The sequence below is a fragment of the Drosophila nasuta genome, chromosome 2R (assembly GCF_023558535.2).
Source record: "Drosophila nasuta strain 15112-1781.00 chromosome 2R, ASM2355853v1, whole genome shotgun sequence".
In the NCBI taxonomy this organism is placed as follows: domain Eukaryota; kingdom Metazoa; phylum Arthropoda; class Insecta; order Diptera; family Drosophilidae; genus Drosophila; species Drosophila nasuta.
The window spans coordinates 7,578,021-7,598,130 of NC_083456.1; the positions used below are offsets into that span (position 1 = coordinate 7,578,021).

The 20,110-nt window shown below is 39.7% G+C and overlaps 2 protein-coding genes across 2 annotated transcripts in view; one reads left to right on the top strand and one right to left on the bottom strand.

Moving 5' to 3' along the window:
• Window positions 1-17,760, top strand: part of LOC132787254 (putative transcription factor capicua) — a 62,906-nt gene extending 45,146 nt beyond the window's left edge. The window contains 17 exon segments of the mRNA XM_060794186.1: window positions 705-1,363; window positions 2,239-2,451; window positions 2,546-2,670; window positions 5,068-5,868; window positions 6,880-8,276; window positions 8,341-8,569; window positions 8,655-8,957; window positions 11,691-11,845; window positions 12,540-12,609; window positions 12,612-12,977; window positions 13,046-13,089; window positions 13,091-13,392; window positions 13,455-13,618; window positions 13,718-13,810; window positions 13,874-14,058; window positions 14,134-14,290; window positions 14,589-17,760. Of these exon segments, the coding sequence (XP_060650169.1) occupies window positions 705-1,363; window positions 2,239-2,451; window positions 2,546-2,670; window positions 5,068-5,868; window positions 6,880-8,276; window positions 8,341-8,569; window positions 8,655-8,957; window positions 11,691-11,845; window positions 12,540-12,609; window positions 12,612-12,977; window positions 13,046-13,089; window positions 13,091-13,392; window positions 13,455-13,618; window positions 13,718-13,810; window positions 13,874-14,058; window positions 14,134-14,290; window positions 14,589-14,746 (5,421 nt within the window). The 3' untranslated portion in view covers window positions 14,747-17,760.
• Window positions 17,761-18,741: 981 nt separating this feature from the next.
• On the bottom strand, window positions 18,742-20,108 carry LOC132787255 (uncharacterized). Its single transcript, XM_060794187.1, has 3 exons — window positions 19,919-20,108; window positions 19,057-19,426; window positions 18,742-18,995 (listed from the first exon to the last, which is right to left on the bottom strand). The coding sequence occupies exons 1-3, from the start codon at window positions 20,087-20,089 to the stop codon at window positions 18,826-18,828; spliced, it is 711 nt and encodes a 236-aa protein (XP_060650170.1). The 5' UTR covers window positions 20,090-20,108; the 3' UTR covers window positions 18,742-18,825.
• Window positions 20,109-20,110: the final 2 nt, after the last annotated feature.

Below are 20,110 nucleotides of genomic sequence, written 5' to 3' on the forward strand. Positions count from 1 at the left end.
ATTAGAAGTGGTTCGGTTCATCGTATCGGACTCAACTTAAACAGTTCCATCCTGTACTTTACTGGTCTGAATTTTTTTAGTTATCAGTTTAAGTTCTGTTTTACTTTCTCTCTAATAGAAATCTATTTCTCATTAGAACTTGTCGATTTTTCCCTAAAATAATGTTCCGAACCGATTTAGTAGCGAGTTACTGCAAACAACTTAAACTGTTTGGTTCCAGTTCAATACTAATCTGAATCGTTTCAGTAATGAGTTGTAGTTCTCTCTAATATAAATCTATATTTAATTGCAAGTTTCCGATTTTTTTTCCTACACTAATGTTCCGAACCGGTTTGATAACGATTTACTTAAACTGTTCGGTTATAGTACAATACTAATCTGAATCGTTTCAGTAATGAATTTTAGTTCTGTTTTACTCTCTCTCTCTCTCTAATAGAAATTATTTTTTCACTAGGAGTTCCACTAAAATAATGTTCCGAACCGGTTTAATAGCGATTAATTGTAAACAATATTCTGGACATATAATTGAGGAAACTTTTCGCTTTTACAAATTATTAAATTTGTTTGTTTTCTTTTACTAAACAAATCATAATTACTACCCATAAAATAATAAGCTGAACCGGTTCAGTAACAGTTCTCAGTAATGTTTTCCTTTCAACTCCTTTCGCTTCAATGGTTTAATTCCTTCTCTTCTCGTCTTGCAGCCTAATACGAAGGTTGTGCGTCGAGCCGATCTGCGATTGCTGCTGCCACCCTGGTGGGATGAGCTCAACGAGCTGACCCCAACGGCGACGACACCAGGTCAGACGCCAGCAAAGCGCAAGCCAGATGCGGCCACAGTAACTGCAACAGCCACTGCCACAGTCTATCCCAAGGCATTTGTGGCCACGGGCTACGACGGCAAGTTGCCAACGCAACCGCAGCACCAGCAGCAAAAACATGAGTATTACCGAGTGGCAGCCACGTCGCCATTTCAGGGTGGTGTTGTGCCACCGCCACCACTGTTGGCGCATGTCGAGCATTCCCAACAGCAGCAGCAGCAGCAGGCCAACGGTCTGCCGGATATTGTGATCTCGCCGGGCAGCAATGGACAGCAACAGCAGCCACATCATCATCTGAAAATGCATGTGCCATCGCCAGCGCAGCAGCAGCAACAACAACAGCAGCAGCAGCGCGGATACGACGACTACGATTCGGATGACGAGCTGAAGCGTGTCGGGATTGGATATTCGCCGGCCGCTGGCGATGTGGATGCCGAGAAGATGAGCGCCTGCAGCAAGCGCAGCAGCATGCAGAGTCGCGGCAGCACATCCAGCTTACTCGACCAGAGGCTGACACCACGATCTCATCCGGCAACTCCAAGGTACTTCACTGTCTTTACAGTAGTGTACGCAATAGCAATAGCCAATTGCTGTGTAAGCAAAATACTCCACTGAATTTACAGTGGTGTGCATTAGCACACATCCATTAATTACAGTAGCGTCCCCTTGCTGTGCCGAATAAACATACTGCATTTGATAGCTTCAGATTTCGTTACAGTAGCGTCTCTTTTGGGCAATATAATACTAATTTAAATGAGTGTCTCCATTTGGGGATTTATTTTCAAGTGTAGCAAATAAAGTATTCGGGTTTAGCTTTATTATATTAATTACAGTAGTGTCCCATTTTATTTTAATTTGAGCGATTTGACAATACGATTTTACAACACTATTCAATTTATAACTTCCAGTCAAGTACTGAAAATATTTCGTATTATCCTTGTAATCACGAGTTACATACATATATGCCAATGTGATATGCACTGCAATTTACAGTAGTGACCCCATTTAAAAAATCCAACATGTTTACCATAGACATGAGAGTTGTAATTGCCATTAATGGAATAATGTTTCCCACTAATTTTCCATCAACACTACAATAATTGGCAACAGTTGAATAACAATATTCACTGTAGTTCACACACAGCACGTGCATGATCCCGTTATACTATTTTGCTTATGCTTTCTGCACACGTACGCAAATGCAACTTTTGCGTTCTTTTTTGGCGCTCTCTCAATCTCTCTCTCTCTTTCTCGCTCTCTTGTGGTGTGTGATTGCAAAAGTGGCGCTCGCAGCTGTCGCTGTGCTTTTTTCGCTCATACCTCGGCAATTGACTTGCACTCAATCCATTAATTATAATTATACATACTCGTATGTATGTGTTTGTGTATTTATGTACAAATGTATTTTGGTTGACAGATCTCAGGCAACGACGCCGCATCGCTTCAAGAAGGGCGACATTGTGGAATCGGAATCCGGAGTGCGCAAGAAGTACAATGGAAAGCAATGGCGACGTCTCTGCACGCTGTGCATGAAAGAATCTCAGCGGCGCGGCTATTGTTCCAGGCATTTGAATCAGAAGGGCAACAACAATGCGATGCCCTCATCAACGGGTCCGGGTCGCTTTCTCAGGTGCCTATAAAACACTCACTCACTCTCTCTCTCCATTTTCCAGAACACTCTCTTACCATGTCTCTCTCGTTTGCACTCTCTCTCTCTTTTGTAGTGATAGTCGATCGAGCAGCAAGACGCAAAACGATGAGGACACATCACGCGACTCGGAAACATCGCCTAACCATCGTGTCACGGGTCGCTATGACCAGGAAGAGACCGATGTGGCCGGCGTATTAGGTATGTGCATCTCTCTCTTTCTCCTCTCACACCTCTTGACTTTTTATGACACCGCATTTTGAGCTCTTGGCTGTGTTGTTAATTCTCCGTTTCTCGATACTCGCTTGCTTTATGGATCATAAAAGCAACCAAAAATGTTGCTGTTGTCTGAAATTTATTCATAGTTTCGCTGCGATTCATTTTCAAGGCTGGCTTTCCCAACCAAACTCTGAACTGAACTCGACCCGACCTCGGGTCTCTCGGAACTCAAATGAGCGCCAGCTTTACCTGTTAATCTATCGTTGTTCACGCAATTACCAACACAGTTACACAGCCTCTCGACTGACGGTTTCTAAACTGTTCTCGATTGTTATTCACGGCGCTTCTTGAAATGTGCGCTACATTTTTTGGGCTTAGCCGACAGCTAAACGCGCCGCCTTAAACACCTTTCGAACAATATAATTTCATCATAAAATTGACACTTTTCTGTTGAAATAAATACCATAAACAGAACTCGATTTATTTTGAATTTAATAGAAATAATTATTTAGGGTTGTCTGGAAGAAAAAAATTAAATTATAATTGTTATAGAATGCAATGATTAGATTTAGAAGAAAGATTTATTTTTAGCATTAGTTTGAAATCAAGAAAAATTTAATAAACTGGAATTTTTAATTAAGTAATTTCATTGATCTGATTTGAAAATAGCTATTTTATTATTCTTATTATCATAATTATCAAAAAAATAGAAAATACTTCTCTTTTATTTAAATGTGGGAGAGAAGATTATTACGATCCATAGCATATTTTGCACATTCTTTTAAAACCCAGCTATCAGTCCAACATATTGGTTAGTTCTTTAAATATAAACAATTTTGATTGAACTGTCTGTAAACAGAATGTAGTAAAATAATAATTAAGTCGTCTGGTAAATGTTAAGCTGGCAAAATACACTAGATTAAAAACAGTAATATGAAAGGTCCTCTTATATTTGTTGATAAGCATTATTTTTCTGATGTATTTTTAAATTAACTTGGAAGGGAAATTAGTATAGAAAATTCCATAAATAGTCAGTGAAAAAGAATTCTGTAGCGCATTCAAACAATCGGTGTAGCGAAACCTTTCACATTGCTTTCAATGCATTTCCAATTCTCTATAAAAAATGCATATCATAAAGTTTTATTGTGGCAATGCGGCTGCTGACCATTTCACATATACACACAAACACACACACACCTTTGGACAAAGGTCGTCGGTTTTGTTAAGGTGTTTTCGGGGCCGTGGTCGATGAGGGGTGCTATTGTTTGAAGTGTGCGTGCAGCGGCAGAGACATCAGCAGCAGCAGCAGCAACTATAATAACAACAAGAAACACGTTAGCTAGCCACTTGAAAGTGTGACCGCAGCGTGATTTAAGCGTAAAAGCAAAGGCAGACGCAGCGACGTCGACGTCAGCGTCGATATGAGCAGCGACGCATACGCATTCCAAAGCACCTGCAGACGAGATCGCTAGCTACACTGCTGCGACGTCGACGCCGCCACTTGAAACGAACAATGCAGCGCAGCCGAAACAAAAGCGAGCTGCGTGCGAAGCGCAACAGATTCTTCTTTTCTTGTTATATTTGCCTTGCCCTGCCTTTGATTCGTTTTTACCTAAACAAAAATGCACTTGAGAGAGCGCGCGTTCACTAACACACAGGCATACGTGCACATGCACACAGACAGTCAGACGTTGAGCAGCACCCACACAGTCAAACAACAGGTAAACAAACATGGACGTCGAGAGCGAACGAACACAAGAGAGAGCAGCAAGCAAGCAATTGATATGATTTTGAGAGAGCGAAGTAGCGTCGGCGGCGCTCAGTTTATGCTGTCGCTTCGTTGGCCGCGCTCAGTTGGATTCTTTTGACGTCGTCGTCGCATTTTATGTTGAAAACTGTCAAAGGCAAGGCAAGAAAAGACAGCACAGTGAACAGAACAGAACGCGGAACGCGGCGCAAAAGCAAAAAATACAACAAATATAAAATAAAGAAGAAAAAGAACACAAAAAAATATAGTGAATACCAATGCGAATGCAGCAGACAAAACGAATGTGACAACGACGACAAAAAAAATAAAAAAAAAACTTTTTCAAGCAAATTAAATACGAAGCAAAATATGTGCAGAAAGTGATGCCAATCAAAGTGATTCAGTGAGCAGCGAGTGTGGAGTCAAAGGAGTTGGAGGCGCAGGAGGAGGAAGCAGCAGCGACATGAACGCGTTCCAGGACTTTGAGCTGGGCGCTAAATTATATTTACAATGCTTATGTAATGAGCTAACACAACAACAAAAACCAAATATGCAAACAAATTGCAGACGATACCAAATGATAACCCTTTCTCTGTTTCTCTCTCTCTCTCTCTCTCTATCTCTTTCTACAGTGTCACTGAGCAGCTCACGCTCTGCAACGCCATCGTATACATCACCCGTGAATCATGCCGGCGCCTCGCCGCTGAACGCCATCCCCCACTCCCCGGTCAATGTGACCAGTCATCGGCAAAACTTCTTTACGCCCATTGCGAATCAATCTCAGCAGCAACAACAGCAACCACATCAGCAGCAGCAGCATGTGAACGTTGTGGCTGCTGTGCCGCTGGACAGCAAATGGAAGACAACACCAAGTCCAGTGTTGTACAACACCAATAATAATAACAACAGCAGCAGCAACAACAACAATGGCTGGGAGAGCAGTCAACATCAGCAGCAGCAGCAGCAACATCAGCAGCCACCGCCACCGCCACAAACAACGGCTGTTTCGCTGGTGATGCATGCACCACCGCCACAACAACAACAACAACCACCTGCCGCTCATCTCAGTGCGCTGCCAACGCCGCCGCCCAGCAGCCTTGGCCACGCCACAAGCGTAATTCGCATCTCAAGCAGCCAGCAACAACTGCAACAATCAGCGCCAACTCAGCAGCAGCAGCAACAACAACAACATGTTGTGGTATCCACGGCTGGTCATCAGACATTTCATCCCGTCATTGTGAATGCGACACAACTGTCGCAACTACAGAATTCATTGCCCGTTTCCGTCGCCCAACAACAGCAACAGCCGCCGTTGCCGCCCACATCGGTTTCGTTTCATCCGCATTCGCATCCGCATCCGCCAACCACGCCCACATCCGCAACAGTGCCCATCGCTGTGGCACAAGCACAGGACAAGCCGCTGCCAAAAAACGGTAAGTGCCACAATTTGTAGCAACTCCCCCGTTAATCAGTCAATTTGATTGGCATCATAAATGTGGCAATCACTTTTGGCATTTAGTTTAATGTGATAACGATTATTTAGTATCGATAGAACGCGAAATGATTAAAAAAAACAAATAATCACATTAAGTTATCGACAATTTTAGACGAATTCAAATCAAAAATTGTATAATAGAAGACTTTATAAATATGTGCTATATTAATTGCAAGAGAGATATAAATAGACAAAGTGAGTGAGCTAATAAAAAGGGAAAAATTAACGTAACCCAAATTAAATAATTGCAATAATATGCTATGATAATTGATGTCATCATAGTTAAGAGAGGGAATGAAAGCGTATTTATAATTAAACCATTAATGAAAGAAAAACAGAACTGCAATTTAGCAGAAAATGAGTGAGACTAACATTATTTTTGAAGAAATATTTCTTCAGTAAATAAAATTAGAAGTTATTAAATATTTATTCTTTAAAATAGATAAAAATTCGAAAGTAAGAATTTATAAACAAATGTATTATTTATGAATTAGATCTTTTTCGTAGCATCCACAGCCATATTTAGTTTGAAATAGAAAAGGAATTTAAAAGCTTTTTAATATTTTCATTCAGTTTAAAAAAAAATCCAAATTAATTCAATATTTAGTGACGATATTTTAAAGTTTCAAAACTTAATAAAGAAATTCAAATTCAAGATGCTTTTCTCATATTGTATAGTATAATAAAAATAACTAATTTATTCATGTGTAAATTAAGCATTTAACATTAGCATTAGTTTATATCTCTCCAGCTGTGAATTTATTATTTGTATATTTTAATATTAACTTATAGGAAGTCAAATTTTTCTAACTTTAAGGATAATAATACAATTTTAGTTGAAAAATATTTGAAAATTTATTTGGGTATCAATTAAATAAGAATTATTGATTGAGATTCCATTTGAATAATGTATTAAATTAACAAACTTTTCTTTTTACGCTCTTTGCAGGCTACAATGCGGCTAGCTATCCGTGGCACAAGCTACTGCCGCAAATGCCGGCCATGACCAAAGCACCTCCAGGAACCGTGGTGACGACGACAACGACCAACAGCAACTACAGCCTGTCGCTGATGCAGCATCAGCACCAACAGCAACAGCAACAGTTGTCGCCGCAGCACACAGCACAACTGCCAGCAACAGTTGCAGCACAGCAGCAGCAGCAACAACAATCGTCGCTAAATCCTAGCAACAATCATCTAATTGTTCCTGCGCCGTTGTCATCGCCAGGCAAGCCACTCAACTGTTCCATGAACGATGCAAAGGCAGCAGCAGCAGCGGCGGCAGCAGCAGCAGCTTCAGCAACAGTGGTGTCCACTAGCACAGCGGATGATCCTGATGAACCGGATGAGCAGCTGGACGACGATGTGTTTGAGACGCACAGCAACAGCACAGCAGTCACAGCAACCACATCGAATGGCAAGAAAACAGCAGCAACAGCGGCAACAGCAATGCGATTGCCCACATACAACAGCAACATACGCAAGCTGGACGAGTGTCACGATGCCAGCGATGGTGTGGCAGGTGCACCAACCACTTCAGCAGCCAAGCGACGCAGTCAATCGCTGAGTGCACTGCAACAGCAACAACAGCAGCAGCAGCAACAACAACAGCAGCAGCAACAGCCGACGACGGCAAAGGCAGCGGAGAAGAAGGTGCGCCGTCCGATGAACGCCTTCATGATCTTCTCGAAGAAGCATCGCAAGATGGTGCACAAGAAGCATCCCAATCAGGACAATCGCACAGTCAGCAAGATCCTTGGCGAATGGTGGTACGCTCTAAAGCCCGAGCAGAAGGCACAATACCATGAGCTGGCCAAATCGGTGAAGGATGCGCATTTTCAGCTGCATCCCGATTGGAAGTGGTGCTCAAAGGATCGTCGCAAATCCTCGACGGGCGGTGGCAAAGGCGGCGCTGCTGCAGCGGCAAATGCTTTAGGAGGCAGCGGCGATGTCAAGCAGCGTCTAGTGTCGGTGGATGGCTCCGATTCGCTGGAGGACGACATGTGTCCATCCACGCCAGGCGGCAGCGGCAGCGGCGGTGCTCAGGCAGCCGAAATGCAAGGCGACATCATACCACTGACCATTGACAACTATAACATTGCCTGCGACGACACGCCCACCACGATCGCCAGCAGTCAAGTGCAGAGTCAGAGCAGCAATGGGAATGGCAAAGTGAAGCTGCCCAAGAACGAGCTGCAGTCGGATGAGGATGAGCAAATGCTGGTGGTGGAAGTGGATGAGCAGCCGAGCAACAACAAACTGGATTTGCAATGTCGCGAACGCGTCAACGACTTGGACATGGACGAGGCGCCCTTTGACTATCGCAAGCAGGCGGACGCGGAGCAAGTAAGTTGCTAGTGCTTGATATGGTTTTGTACTCCATGCTAATCCTTTTCCTTCTGCTTCACAGCGCACTCAAGAGGATCATTCGAGTGCCTGCAATGGCCAGGCCATGTCTGCTCCAGCGACAGCAACAGGAACGGGCGCTGGCGCTGAGCGTGAGATAACGCTGAAGCCGAAGGCAATCAAGGCGCATCCGGGACTGGAGAGCACGATGCTGCAATATCCACAGATGCCCATGTATACGCACTACACTAGTCCCAAGAATCCAATCGGTGTAACACCATTCCAACCCACAGGCGAGCAAGCACTAAATCCATTTAATGCCATTAGCAACAGTTGCTAATTTTGTTTTCCTTTCTTTTGCGGATCTACTCTCAACAGGCGGCGCCTTCAAGTCAATGCCCATTAGTCCCAAGGGCAGCAGCAGTTCATCAACGGGTTGCAAATCGGATGAACAACTGCAGGCTGCTCACATCAAGCAGGAGGACATCAAACAGGAGCCACCATCGCCCTATAAACTGAATGGTGCCCCGCCCCCGGGAGGCGTGATCAGTGCTCCGCCACCGCCCACAAATGCTGTCGGCGCGATCTTCAATTTCAATGTGCCAAATGCAACGGCGCACAGCCAGAAGCAATTTCATTATCCCATCCATCATGCCCTCTGCAGTCCCACTGATGTGAGAGGTGAGTTTTCCAACCCAGCTTACCATAGAAATAATTTCAATTGAACTATGTATGTTTACCCTTCTCACTCCGTCTTCTGTTCCTTTGAGCTAGCCAACAGTTTTAAGTGTTAATTTGTTGAGAAATATGTAATGTAGACAGTCCATTGATAATGTTCCTTAAAGAATAAGATTAGAAAAGCAAAAATTATATATTTATATACGGATATATTTTAAATTAAAATGACGACATTACAAATATGATAGACTCGCTGACATCTCTGTAAATATTCCAAGAAATATATTCTTTAATTTGATCAAAATTGTGTGAATTGTTTCTTTAGCAACAGTACAAGGCTACAAAATCTATAATTGTAGTTTTAAAACTAAAAACGGAACTGGACAGATCATTTATTTGATTACCAAACTATAATATCATTGATGAGTATATTTAAAAAAAGTAAATCTATTTTTCTTAAAGTCGAATCATATTATAGTCGTATTAAATCTGAAAATCTATTTCTTTAAATCAAGCATTTTAAGGATTGAGAAAAAATGTGAGATTTATTAAACAGAGATAATATTTTTATAAAAAGCATCATAAATATTAAAGATAATATATTTTTGTTAAAATTGTCTATTTAGATATTATTCATAAAAAGGATCGTCTATCTTAAAGGTTATGTAAAATTTCTTAGATACTGGCTGGCTCAAAGCAACGGAATAGTTTTAATTTTATTTTCTTCAGTTTTAAGTTGGAGCTCTTCTGTTGTTTTCTAGCATAAAACAATCGAACAAATTGGCTTTATTTGTTATACTATGATTTGTTGAGTATACCATATGATTTTGTTGTGTTGCACGATTATGTAATAGTATTGTTTACACCAACGACAAATTTATGACAATTCAACCACGCCCACACCACCACCCCGCCCCTCGCCCGTAAATCATCTTGATTTTGTATTCAAAATACTTTCTGCATATAACATCTTTCTCTCTGTTTCTCACTTACTCACCATACTTACACACAACGAACATAAACTAACCTCACGTCGCTCACCATCTTCAACACATGCAATCGATCAACTCTGTCTCTTTTCCTCTTTCTCTGTATCGCCCGCGCTTTTACCTTTGTTCATTTCTATGTCTCTCACTTGCGCTTCAAATCACATCTCACCCAAACAAAAAAAAAACGGTAACAAAATAGCTAAAGAACGCGAAGAAAAGCAAAAGACACAAGAGAAAGCTAATGCGAGCGAGGACGAAAGCGAAACAAATAATGAGCACAAACACAAATTGGAAACTGAACTTATAGGCGAAGAGTATGTGGACGAAGATGATGAAGATGACGAGGACGACGATGATGATGACGATGATGACGAACAGTTTATGGATGAGTTGGCGCGTGTGACGACAGATTTCGATGACATTGCTCAATATACAATTGTTAAGCCAGCCACGCCCTTGCCTGCGCCTTCGGTCACGCCAACTCCCACGCCTCCCTCAAATGCAAGTCAAGTACAAGTGCAAGCGCCGCTTTTGAAGCGCAAGCAGTTCACCATTGTGCGCTCGCTGACGCCGCTACAGCCGGCAAATTCACCACATCAGCAGCTAAAGCATCTGCATCAGCGTCGCGTCGAAACGCCGCCCACAGTTATTACACGCGTGCCAACGCCGACGCCGGCGTCGACGTCGACGATCATTGCGACTGCGACGCCGCAGTCGCGCAATCATTTCACCATTATACGTACACAACATACAGCAAAAACAGCACAAACTTTACATTCACAACTACAACTGCAACGACAACAACACACACAACAACAACAACAACAACACCACAACACACCGCCGCCATTGTTTTTCAAAAGCTCAAAAGCTCCGACATCAACAACATTAACATCATCAGCCACAACATTGACACCAACTCCACCACCACCATTAACAATAACAACAACAGCAACAACAACAACTTTGACAAAGACAATGACAACAACAGCAATCACAACGACAACAACAACAGCCACATCAATCAGTAACAGTAACGAGCAACTTATTAAATTTTCCAATAATTTCAATAATGCTGCTGCAACAACAACAACTACAACTACAACAAACAATTCAAACACCAACCAACCAACGAAAACGTCGATAATACGCAAATTGTTGACACTGCAAGATGCGACGAGCAAAGCAACGGGACGCGCCGCCATTTTGTACGATGCTCTGGTGTTGGACACTTTGCATGGCAATGACGATGACGAGGATGACAACGACAACGACAACAACAGCGACATTGCAGAAAGTGTTCAGCAACAACAACAACCGTTGTCAGAGACGCCAGCATCAACAACAAGTGTACAGCAACCGGCAACAATGTTGCTGATCACGGATGTCAACAGCTACAATCAGCAACATGTTGCCGTTTCCAATGCGACGACGGCAACATTGCGACCATTGTCCTTCATCAGCATCAATGCGTGCAACAAGATCACGCTGCCGGCGAACACACGCATTCTGACCACGACGGCAACAACGACCACGCCCACTTTAACTGTGCTCACCAAGGCGATGGCCCCAACAAATCATAGTACTAATAAAGCCAATGAACTAACCATAACGGCCACTGTCGAGTCTGCCCCAAGCAGTGGCAGCAACAACAGTCACAATAACAATAACAAAACTCCAAACAATAACAAAAATAATAACAGCGATGCAACGACCATTCTTATGATCAACTCAAACTCATCCGCAGCTCATCAAGCCTGTGTGCCCAACTCCCCGGCGGCGGTCAGTTTGGGGCATGCGGCAGCCAGCATTGCCACGCCTCCAGCCTCGGCACCAGCTCAAATTCTGGGTGCAGCCGGTCCAGCGCCTCCGCAGAAAATGTACTTCACCATGAGTCATCCGGTAAGTGCAAATCTATAAAGTACTACATATCAAAATTTTAAGATATGTTTTCAATCCGTAAAAACTTCAGGGAATGTGATGATTTTATATTATTAAATTTAGATATATAATGAAAATAAAATACTTAAATGAGAAATCGAGGCTTTACTCTTATTTCTGATACCTACAAATAAAATAAGATAAAAATCATATTTGTCAATATTTTTTTTTTTTTAATATTCGAAAATAAAAATCAGTTTAATGAAATATATTTCATTATTGTGGTTTTTGTAAATACTTTTTCGTTTAAAAGTTATTTATTTTTTTCCGTGTATTGTTTTCATAAATTACAAATTATTTAAGTAGAAAACGACAAATTGGGTTCTAAATATTGTTTTCTTAAATTGAATATATTATTACTTCTTGCAAACACTAAAATCTTTCTAACTCAAAACGTAGACAAAACAAATCCATATTAGCATTGTTCTTGAAGTTTGGAATGAATTTATTTATTCTTTATGGAAAAATAAAGTTTGCAGCATACTTTTGAGCTGATTAATGAAAACAGCAATACCAGATAATAAATTAGTTAATGATTAGCAAATTATGTTTATAGTCTAAATTTAAAGTCGTAGAGATTTAATTGCTTTAAATCCATTTACAAGTAAGGAAAGTAAATTTTGATTTATAAGTTTCCGTGACTTATCTATTACAGTATCAGATGCTGCCACGTACGCATCAGCCGAGCACTCCCAGCCTGGAGCACTTGCAGCTGCAAGACGCTTTTTTTCGCCCGGCTACCTCTTCAAGAAGCACAGCAGTGGCCTCGGGGTGCAGGGAGCGCCGCAGTTGCCTCCGGTTAGTGCGCAAGCGGCAATGTTGTTGCATGGATATGCGCCCAGCAGTCAGCACAGCCAGGAGCAGCCGCCGGCCAGTTCGCCGTCGTATAAATCAATGCCCTCCACACCGAAGTCGGCGACATATCATCTGAGTGCACCGCCCGATTCGGCAAGCAAGCGCAGCAGTTGCGACACAAATGCTGCCGAGGACACCGATGTCGATGTGGATGTGGATGCCGATGGTCATCAGTTTGTGTTGGCGCCGACGCCAGCGCAACTGGGACGTGCTCCGCTGCAGCGACGCAAGAATTTATGTGAGTAACCTGTCTTTGACTGCCTTTTTCAGAGAAGTTTGTCTAACGTACGTTCTTTTACCTTACAGCTCAAAGCAAATCGGACAACAATGTGGGCAATGCGAGTGGCGTATACGGGGGGCAGCAATGGGCAGCACATTGGACGCAAACTGCACTCGCCCACGATGACGGAGGGAGCCACCTCGTCGCCGATTATCGGACATGTGAATAGCAGCAGCCTCAGCTCCGCCTTGCCCACGCCCACCTCATCGACCACAACGCCCAACAGCGATGAGCAGTTGCCGCTAACGCCAACGGCCATCGTCGGGGCTGGCAGTAACAATCCGAGCGCACTCTCAAAGTCGCCGTTGAGGAATGTGCCCGCCTCGGCACCTGCCGTTGTGACCCACAAAAAGAAGAGCGATGAAGTAAACAAGTAAGTGCAAGAGAGTAAAGAGTAAATGCAAAAGAATATCTAATTGAACTCATCTTCTATAGCGTGCTCAAGCAAGTGGACTTTGACAAGAAGTACAGGGCTCTGCCGCAGTTCAAACCAGAGGATTGCCAATCGCCCAGCGCCATTGCAGTGCCGTCCTCGCCTCGCGTCTATGGCACCAACTATCGCAAGAAGAACGCTGTGCCGCCGCCAGTGCAGAAGCTGAGTATGTCATGAATGTTTAACCCGAGAAAGGACGTGTGACTAATATTGAATCCCAATCTCTTGTTTCTTTGTGTCCCCATCCTTTTGTTGTGCACAACAGTGGGCGAGGATGATTCGATTGATGAGCCCGCCTCGGCGCCACCGACAACCACACAGCGTTTCTTTGGTGCGGACTTTAACAATGATCTGAGAGGTAAAGCACATAGTCCACATTATTGCGATAGCCGTTCTGGAATTAATCTTCAATTTGCCGCAGAACTCGAGACCGCCGATCAAACGGGTCGATCCCCCCGCACACCCAAAACGCCGTTGCAGAGCGCACGCTCCGATGCCAGCGAGAAGGGACACCGCCGAGTGTTGGAGACGCGTCGCAATTTGGTCATGCAACTGTTCAACGATCACGGCATGTTCCCAACCACACAGGCAACCATTGCCTTCCAGGTGCGTATTTGCATAGCAAATAAGCTATTGATAATATACATCGACTTATTGTGTGAATTTCGTATTCGATTGCAGACCAAACACATCGATGTCTTTCCACGCAAACAAGATCTGCAGCTGAAGATACGCGAGGTACGCCAGAAGGCGCTGGGAAATCAGGTCTACACGCCACAATCGGACTCCAACTCGTCTTCAGCCACGCTGGGCGCCAATCTGAATACAGCGGCGTCAGGTAATCAACATTGAAAAGTAGGATTAATTGTAGTAACAAGCTTTTGCTTTGAAAACATCTGTTAAACTGAATTCCAAAATGTGTGCTTCTATCTGTTTTGATCTTTAAACCTTATGATTTCCAAAATGTGTACTTGTAATCTGTTCTGATCTTTTAACGTTGCGTAGAAAATGTTTAAGCCACAATAATTTAATAGTCTAATTAATTTCGATGTTTTGCTTTAGACTACTTTTGCTTGTGAGGATTTCTTTTTCATGTTTTAATTTGTTTTATTTTCTATTGTAAAAACATTGTATAGATGTTTTTCCATGTTACTATACGGCAGGTATGCACCAGCAACATCAACACCAACAACAGCAGCAATTGCAATACGCCGAGCAACAACAACAACAGCAGAGTCTGTCACAGGCGAGCCATGGAACCAAGCCAAACGATAATGATACCAAGTACAAGTGAGAAAATGTAAGATGCCGCTTTAACGAATTACAGGATCAGTCAGGACGATCAGGACGTAAACGAATTTGATTAGCTGCGAGTGACAAATTACTTAAAATTAGTAAACGAATTAAGCAAAACAACAATAATTGCAGCAACGCACACACATACACACACACACACATACACAGAAATACATCCACATTCAGAAAGATACAGCACATGCATCAGATGCATAAAGGCAACAAGAGAAATAGTTTATATTGAAAATAAAGAAAAGAAAGGAAACTACATATATATTAAATCGAAAGGATACAAAAATTACAAATTTTAATTACAATATGTACTACAACTGAACAGCAACAGAAATATTGAGAGGAAGTGAATTTATTAAGCAGCTTAATAAAATAAAACAAAAGGAAAGGAAAGTAAGGAAAGAAATTACTAGTTGGAAGATACATAGAATTTTTGAAGCATATATATGAAGTACATACATAATAGAAGAAGCATTGTATAATGATTTAGTTATTAATTTACAGGCAAAACAAATAAAAACAAATGAATACCGTAACAACAGAAAATACGAAATCGAAAGCTAAAACAAACATACAGAACACAAAACCGAAACCGAAATAGCGCATAAGCATTAAACCTAACTTAAATTGCACATTAATTTTGAAGTGTATTTAGCACAAGAATTGTATAAAACAACAACAAAACGATAAGAAAACAAAGTTAAATTGAGAACGTTAACGAAAATTGTAATCTATATATTGCAAAACAAATTGTAGATGTATTGTATAATTAGTCATAACGGTTTTAGAATGAAAAGAAACCGCACCGCAAAATGCTTTTAAATTGTCAGCTTTTTTCATTGGCAAATTGCAATTGGAAAAAGTGAAACATTTTTTTTTAAATTGTATGTACATTACTATTTTAATTATTATTATTATTATCATTATTACTATTATTTTTATTCTTGTACTATTTTCTGGCTTTTTTACACTGTTGTCTATTTAATTTGAATAAACAAATTTAATTTATATAAATACCACACATAATTATATACAGTTGTTAGACGGATCGTTCAGCAAATAAACAACACAACAACAAGTGCAAAACTGTCTATCGAACAACAACAGCAATAAACATTTGCAATTTAAAACAGAATGAAAATTATGATACACAAAACTGTCTTCCACTGTTGCTGCAATACTTGATTTATCAATATTCTAATTGTTTTTTTATGATTATTTTTACAAATTTAATTTTAAATTACGTAGCTCTGTGGAGTTTTGCTTATTTAATTGTATAAATAGAGTGTGTGACTGCGTTTAATTGTAAATTAAATAAATACATTTTGGCTTTCAACAATAATTATTATACTACCATATTTTATGTTAGATTGTACACTTAGTTATTAAACAAGCTTTAAACAAATTTGAAAGCATTGACAACAAATATTCAATGGCGTAATTCTCGATAATTATTTCGCAAGCAAAAGCAGAAGCAAAATGAAATGCCAGAAACTTTGTATTATTATATGTGTGCAACTTGAAGTGTTGTGTCTGTTAAACGTGCAAATGTATTGTATTTTTCTTTCAATCTAATTTTGATTTATCCTATTTTTTAAATTGTATGCATGTATCAAATGTTCTCCATATTCGATATAAGATATTCTCCCTAAATTATGCTAGAATCTGTTTTTTTTTTATTTTGCGCAGTCTCTTAATTCACTTTGCCATAGTTAATGATCTAATGCAGACACAAACACACACCCACACAGACACTCTTTTAATTTGTGTAATGGTTAGTTATTAAATAAATTGATTACAACTTTTTAAAGCTGCACTTAATTATAATTTAATTATAGTTATTTTAGTCTTTATGTTTCCTACAATTAGTTGAAAACAAAATTTTATATGATAAAAACATTTTAGAGTGTTAATGTTAATCAAAAACAAAAAAAAAAGAATAAAACAAAGTTTATAAGCAAATTATGCGTGTGAAATTATTGCAGAGATGCATTAACAAATGATTATAAATTAAAGTAAAAAGAGTATGCATAAAACTCGAGCACACTGAAATCATTGGTGATCTTTTTTGTTGCTTCGAAAAATACTAGAATCTGAATTTAGTATTTGGTTTGAACACATCTTAAAACTAAGCAAAACTAAGCATTACTGATAAGCGACTAAACACGCTACACCGGAACTCAGATAGCGAATTTGTGCCAATGAATACTCTATTAAAATCATACTCGTAATACGTAACAAATACAAGCAAGCTCTAGTGTAATAGAACCCAACCCTGATTCCAATTCCAATCTGAACACACTGAATGGATGGATGGATAATCCAATCATACTTCCTTCCATAACTCTGTCGGCATTCAAATTAGTCAATTAAGATAAGTGCAAGCCGCTAATATATTGGGCAAAACATAGAATCGCAATGTATAATTCACCACAAAAGAACTTGACATACTAGTTTTAGCTACCAGCAAAAAGAGAAAAACTGGAGAACTTATACTTCAAATACAAATCGTATACAATGAAAATCAAGATGAAAACCCCTTTTGGCAAATCAACAATTTCGACCCAACAAAATTTTTATGATGCAAAACTGGAACAGAACAAACAATGAACCAGAGAGTAAACAAAAAGAAAAAGAAAACAAATCTCGATGACATCCTCACATATACTCAAACCAAAAATGGCGTTTCGGATACAAAATTCTAAAATTCAGGTATTAAAAACAGATAGTGTTGTATAATGTTACATTTTTGAAAGCAAAATAAAATATTTAGCTATTTATAAAAAAAAACCAAAAATGAGAAAAACGTAAAAAAAAAATTGATGAAAAATATGGAACAAGTGAGTAAAATTTGCAGAAGCTTGTGTAAAATTTACAAGGTGCTTTTACAAGTTATTGTAGAAACCACATTTTGAAGGATATAAGTCATACATATGTACTATATATTTTTTCAAAGACCCCCAAACAAAACAAAAAAAAAAAAAAAAAAGAAAACAAAAATATAAACCACAACTGTATTTTAAATGCTTTTAAAGAACACTCGAATTTCAAATGAAAATGAAACTAGAATTCTGCTGTAAATGATTCGCAGAGATTCAAATTGAAGATGTTTTTATAGTTTTTAATCTGGAAATGTGTACTTACTTAAGTATTGTAGATCGGGGTTAAAAAGATTCGAAATATATGCAAAAAACAATTTGATGAAATTTCTAGAGGCAATCCTTAAAAAGAAACAGAAAGCATAAATAAAAAAAAATTATATTACAAAAACCAAAACAAAATAAAAACGTTACAAAAAAAAAAAACAATGTTGTTTGCAATTTGTTTGGTTGATTGTTAAACAAATATACTTAACTACATGCATATTGAAATGTGCTTATATTAAGTAATTAATTGCACAATTCTTAAATTAAGTTGAGTGCAAGTAGTGAAATTCCATTCGAATTATAATTTGCTAACGACCTGAACGCTTTGTAAAAAAATATAAAAAAAAGAGAATGCTACAGAAATCAATATTATAAAATGATTAACAAAGTATTTCATTTGTGTGAACGTATGTAATTACTAAGCAGTTATTGTGAACATATTTTTAAGCAAACAAACAAATTACAAATTACGACATACATACATATTTAGTATATACATACATACACACACATATATAAATATATATATATACAATAGCATATTTATAAATATTTAATATTTAATACAAATGTGTGCTGACCGTTGCATATTTTTCGGGAAGAGGCTTTCAAAATGCATTCACACAAACTTTCATGTACAACTCGATTTGCAGCAGGATATTTGCATTTTTTATGGACACACGGCTCCACTCATTAGATGCACACACACGCACACACAAACATACACACATACTCACACCCACACACACACTTACCTGCCACATGAACGACTACACGTGCAACAAAAAGTTTATACATATACATACATAAATTATAATAAATTTATTGAATAAAATGAAAATTGCATTCATAACAAAAAATAATTCAGTTCTGTTCAATGTGACTTGTTGAGATTGGATCGGGAAGAAAGTTCCTTCCTCTAGACGTCAGTTTCCTCGGGAACAGCTACAGGTAACTCTGCCTGAACAGAGCTCTCGATGATGGCACGAAGGGAGCTCAGAATGCTGATGTCGGCACAGTTCTTAAAGTTTTCTTGGGCACCACAGCCCATGGCACCGCTGCCATCCTCACACACTCCCCAGTTATTGCCTAGCATGGAATTGGTAAGTTCAATTTGATGGATAGACTTTCATAGTACTCGACAACTTACCCGCTGTGTAAGTCCAACGGAGAACGCAGTGCTTGCAGGTGACGCCACTGGGCACTTGCAAGGTGGCAACAATGCTGCCCGTTGTGGATCCAATATCTAAGCGATCGCTGTTATCGGCAAACAGCAAACGATGCTGGTTGAAACAGTCCTCAGACTCACTTCCAGCCTCATCCAAGTTGCACAAATGGAAGCTAAAGTAGCCCAAATGATTTGCGGTTATCTGCACGGTTACGTCGAATGTGCTCACTCCAATGTAGCTGTTGACAATCACACCCTGACCATATGTGCCGCCGTTCTCATTGGGTCTCGGCTGGCTGAGACTGTAATCGTCTCCACACAGTCCACACTGGCCATCGTTCTCTGTTTGTTTCTGCAAATAAGATTTCGACAATACTTAGCAAAAGGGTTTGGCAAACGAATATAACCAAATCTATTAAGAAATCAAAACAGTGCGGTATTTTTGTTGATATATACCAACTTATTATACCAAATAATAATACAACATACCAAAAATACTGCAATATATATCAATTTAATATAAAAATAATACTGCAATATACCAAATTAATATACCACGAATAATATATTATACCAAAAATACTACTACATACCAACAGATGTATTTCGTACATCGATAGTAAGGGTTTAAGAACAATGTCTTAAATAATTTCAATTCATTTTACTTACATATAAAATTTATCAAAAGAAATATATGTTGTCAACGTTGTCAATATATGTATATGTATTGTCAATCTAAGCAATTGGGTCCTAACTTCTGGTTCGGAGATGGCTCACTCAGTCTGTTCCTTACATTTTCTTTCGACACAGAATAACTAGTATACCAGTTAGAAATAGTACATACCCAAAAGCCGCCGCAATAGAGTGCATTATCATCATAGTTTTTGGAAGCTGAGGTATCGTAGCGCCAACGTGAGGATCGACCCACTGGACTCAACATCATGCCATGGCCTTCAATTTGGCCGATAGCACTGCACATTAGCAATACTAAAGTCGTAATACTAATCGGATTCATTTTGCTTAAAATTTTCTTTTT

What these genes read in the sequence shown, in the direction of transcription:
- LOC132787255 (XM_060794187.1), bottom strand. Translation starts at nt 20,089, where the DNA reads ATGAATCCGATTAGTATTACGACTTTAGTATTGCTAATGTGCAGTGCT. An exon ending in TCTATTGCGGCGGCTTTTGG is followed by an intron (nt 19,427 to 19,918) that starts GTATGTACTATT and finishes TCTTATTTGCAG; the next exon opens with AAACAAACAGAGAACGATGG. An exon ending in CCGTTGGACTTACACAGCGG is followed by an intron (nt 18,996 to 19,056) that starts GTAAGTTGTCGA and finishes ATTCCATGCTAG; the next exon opens with GCAATAACTGGGGAGTGTGT.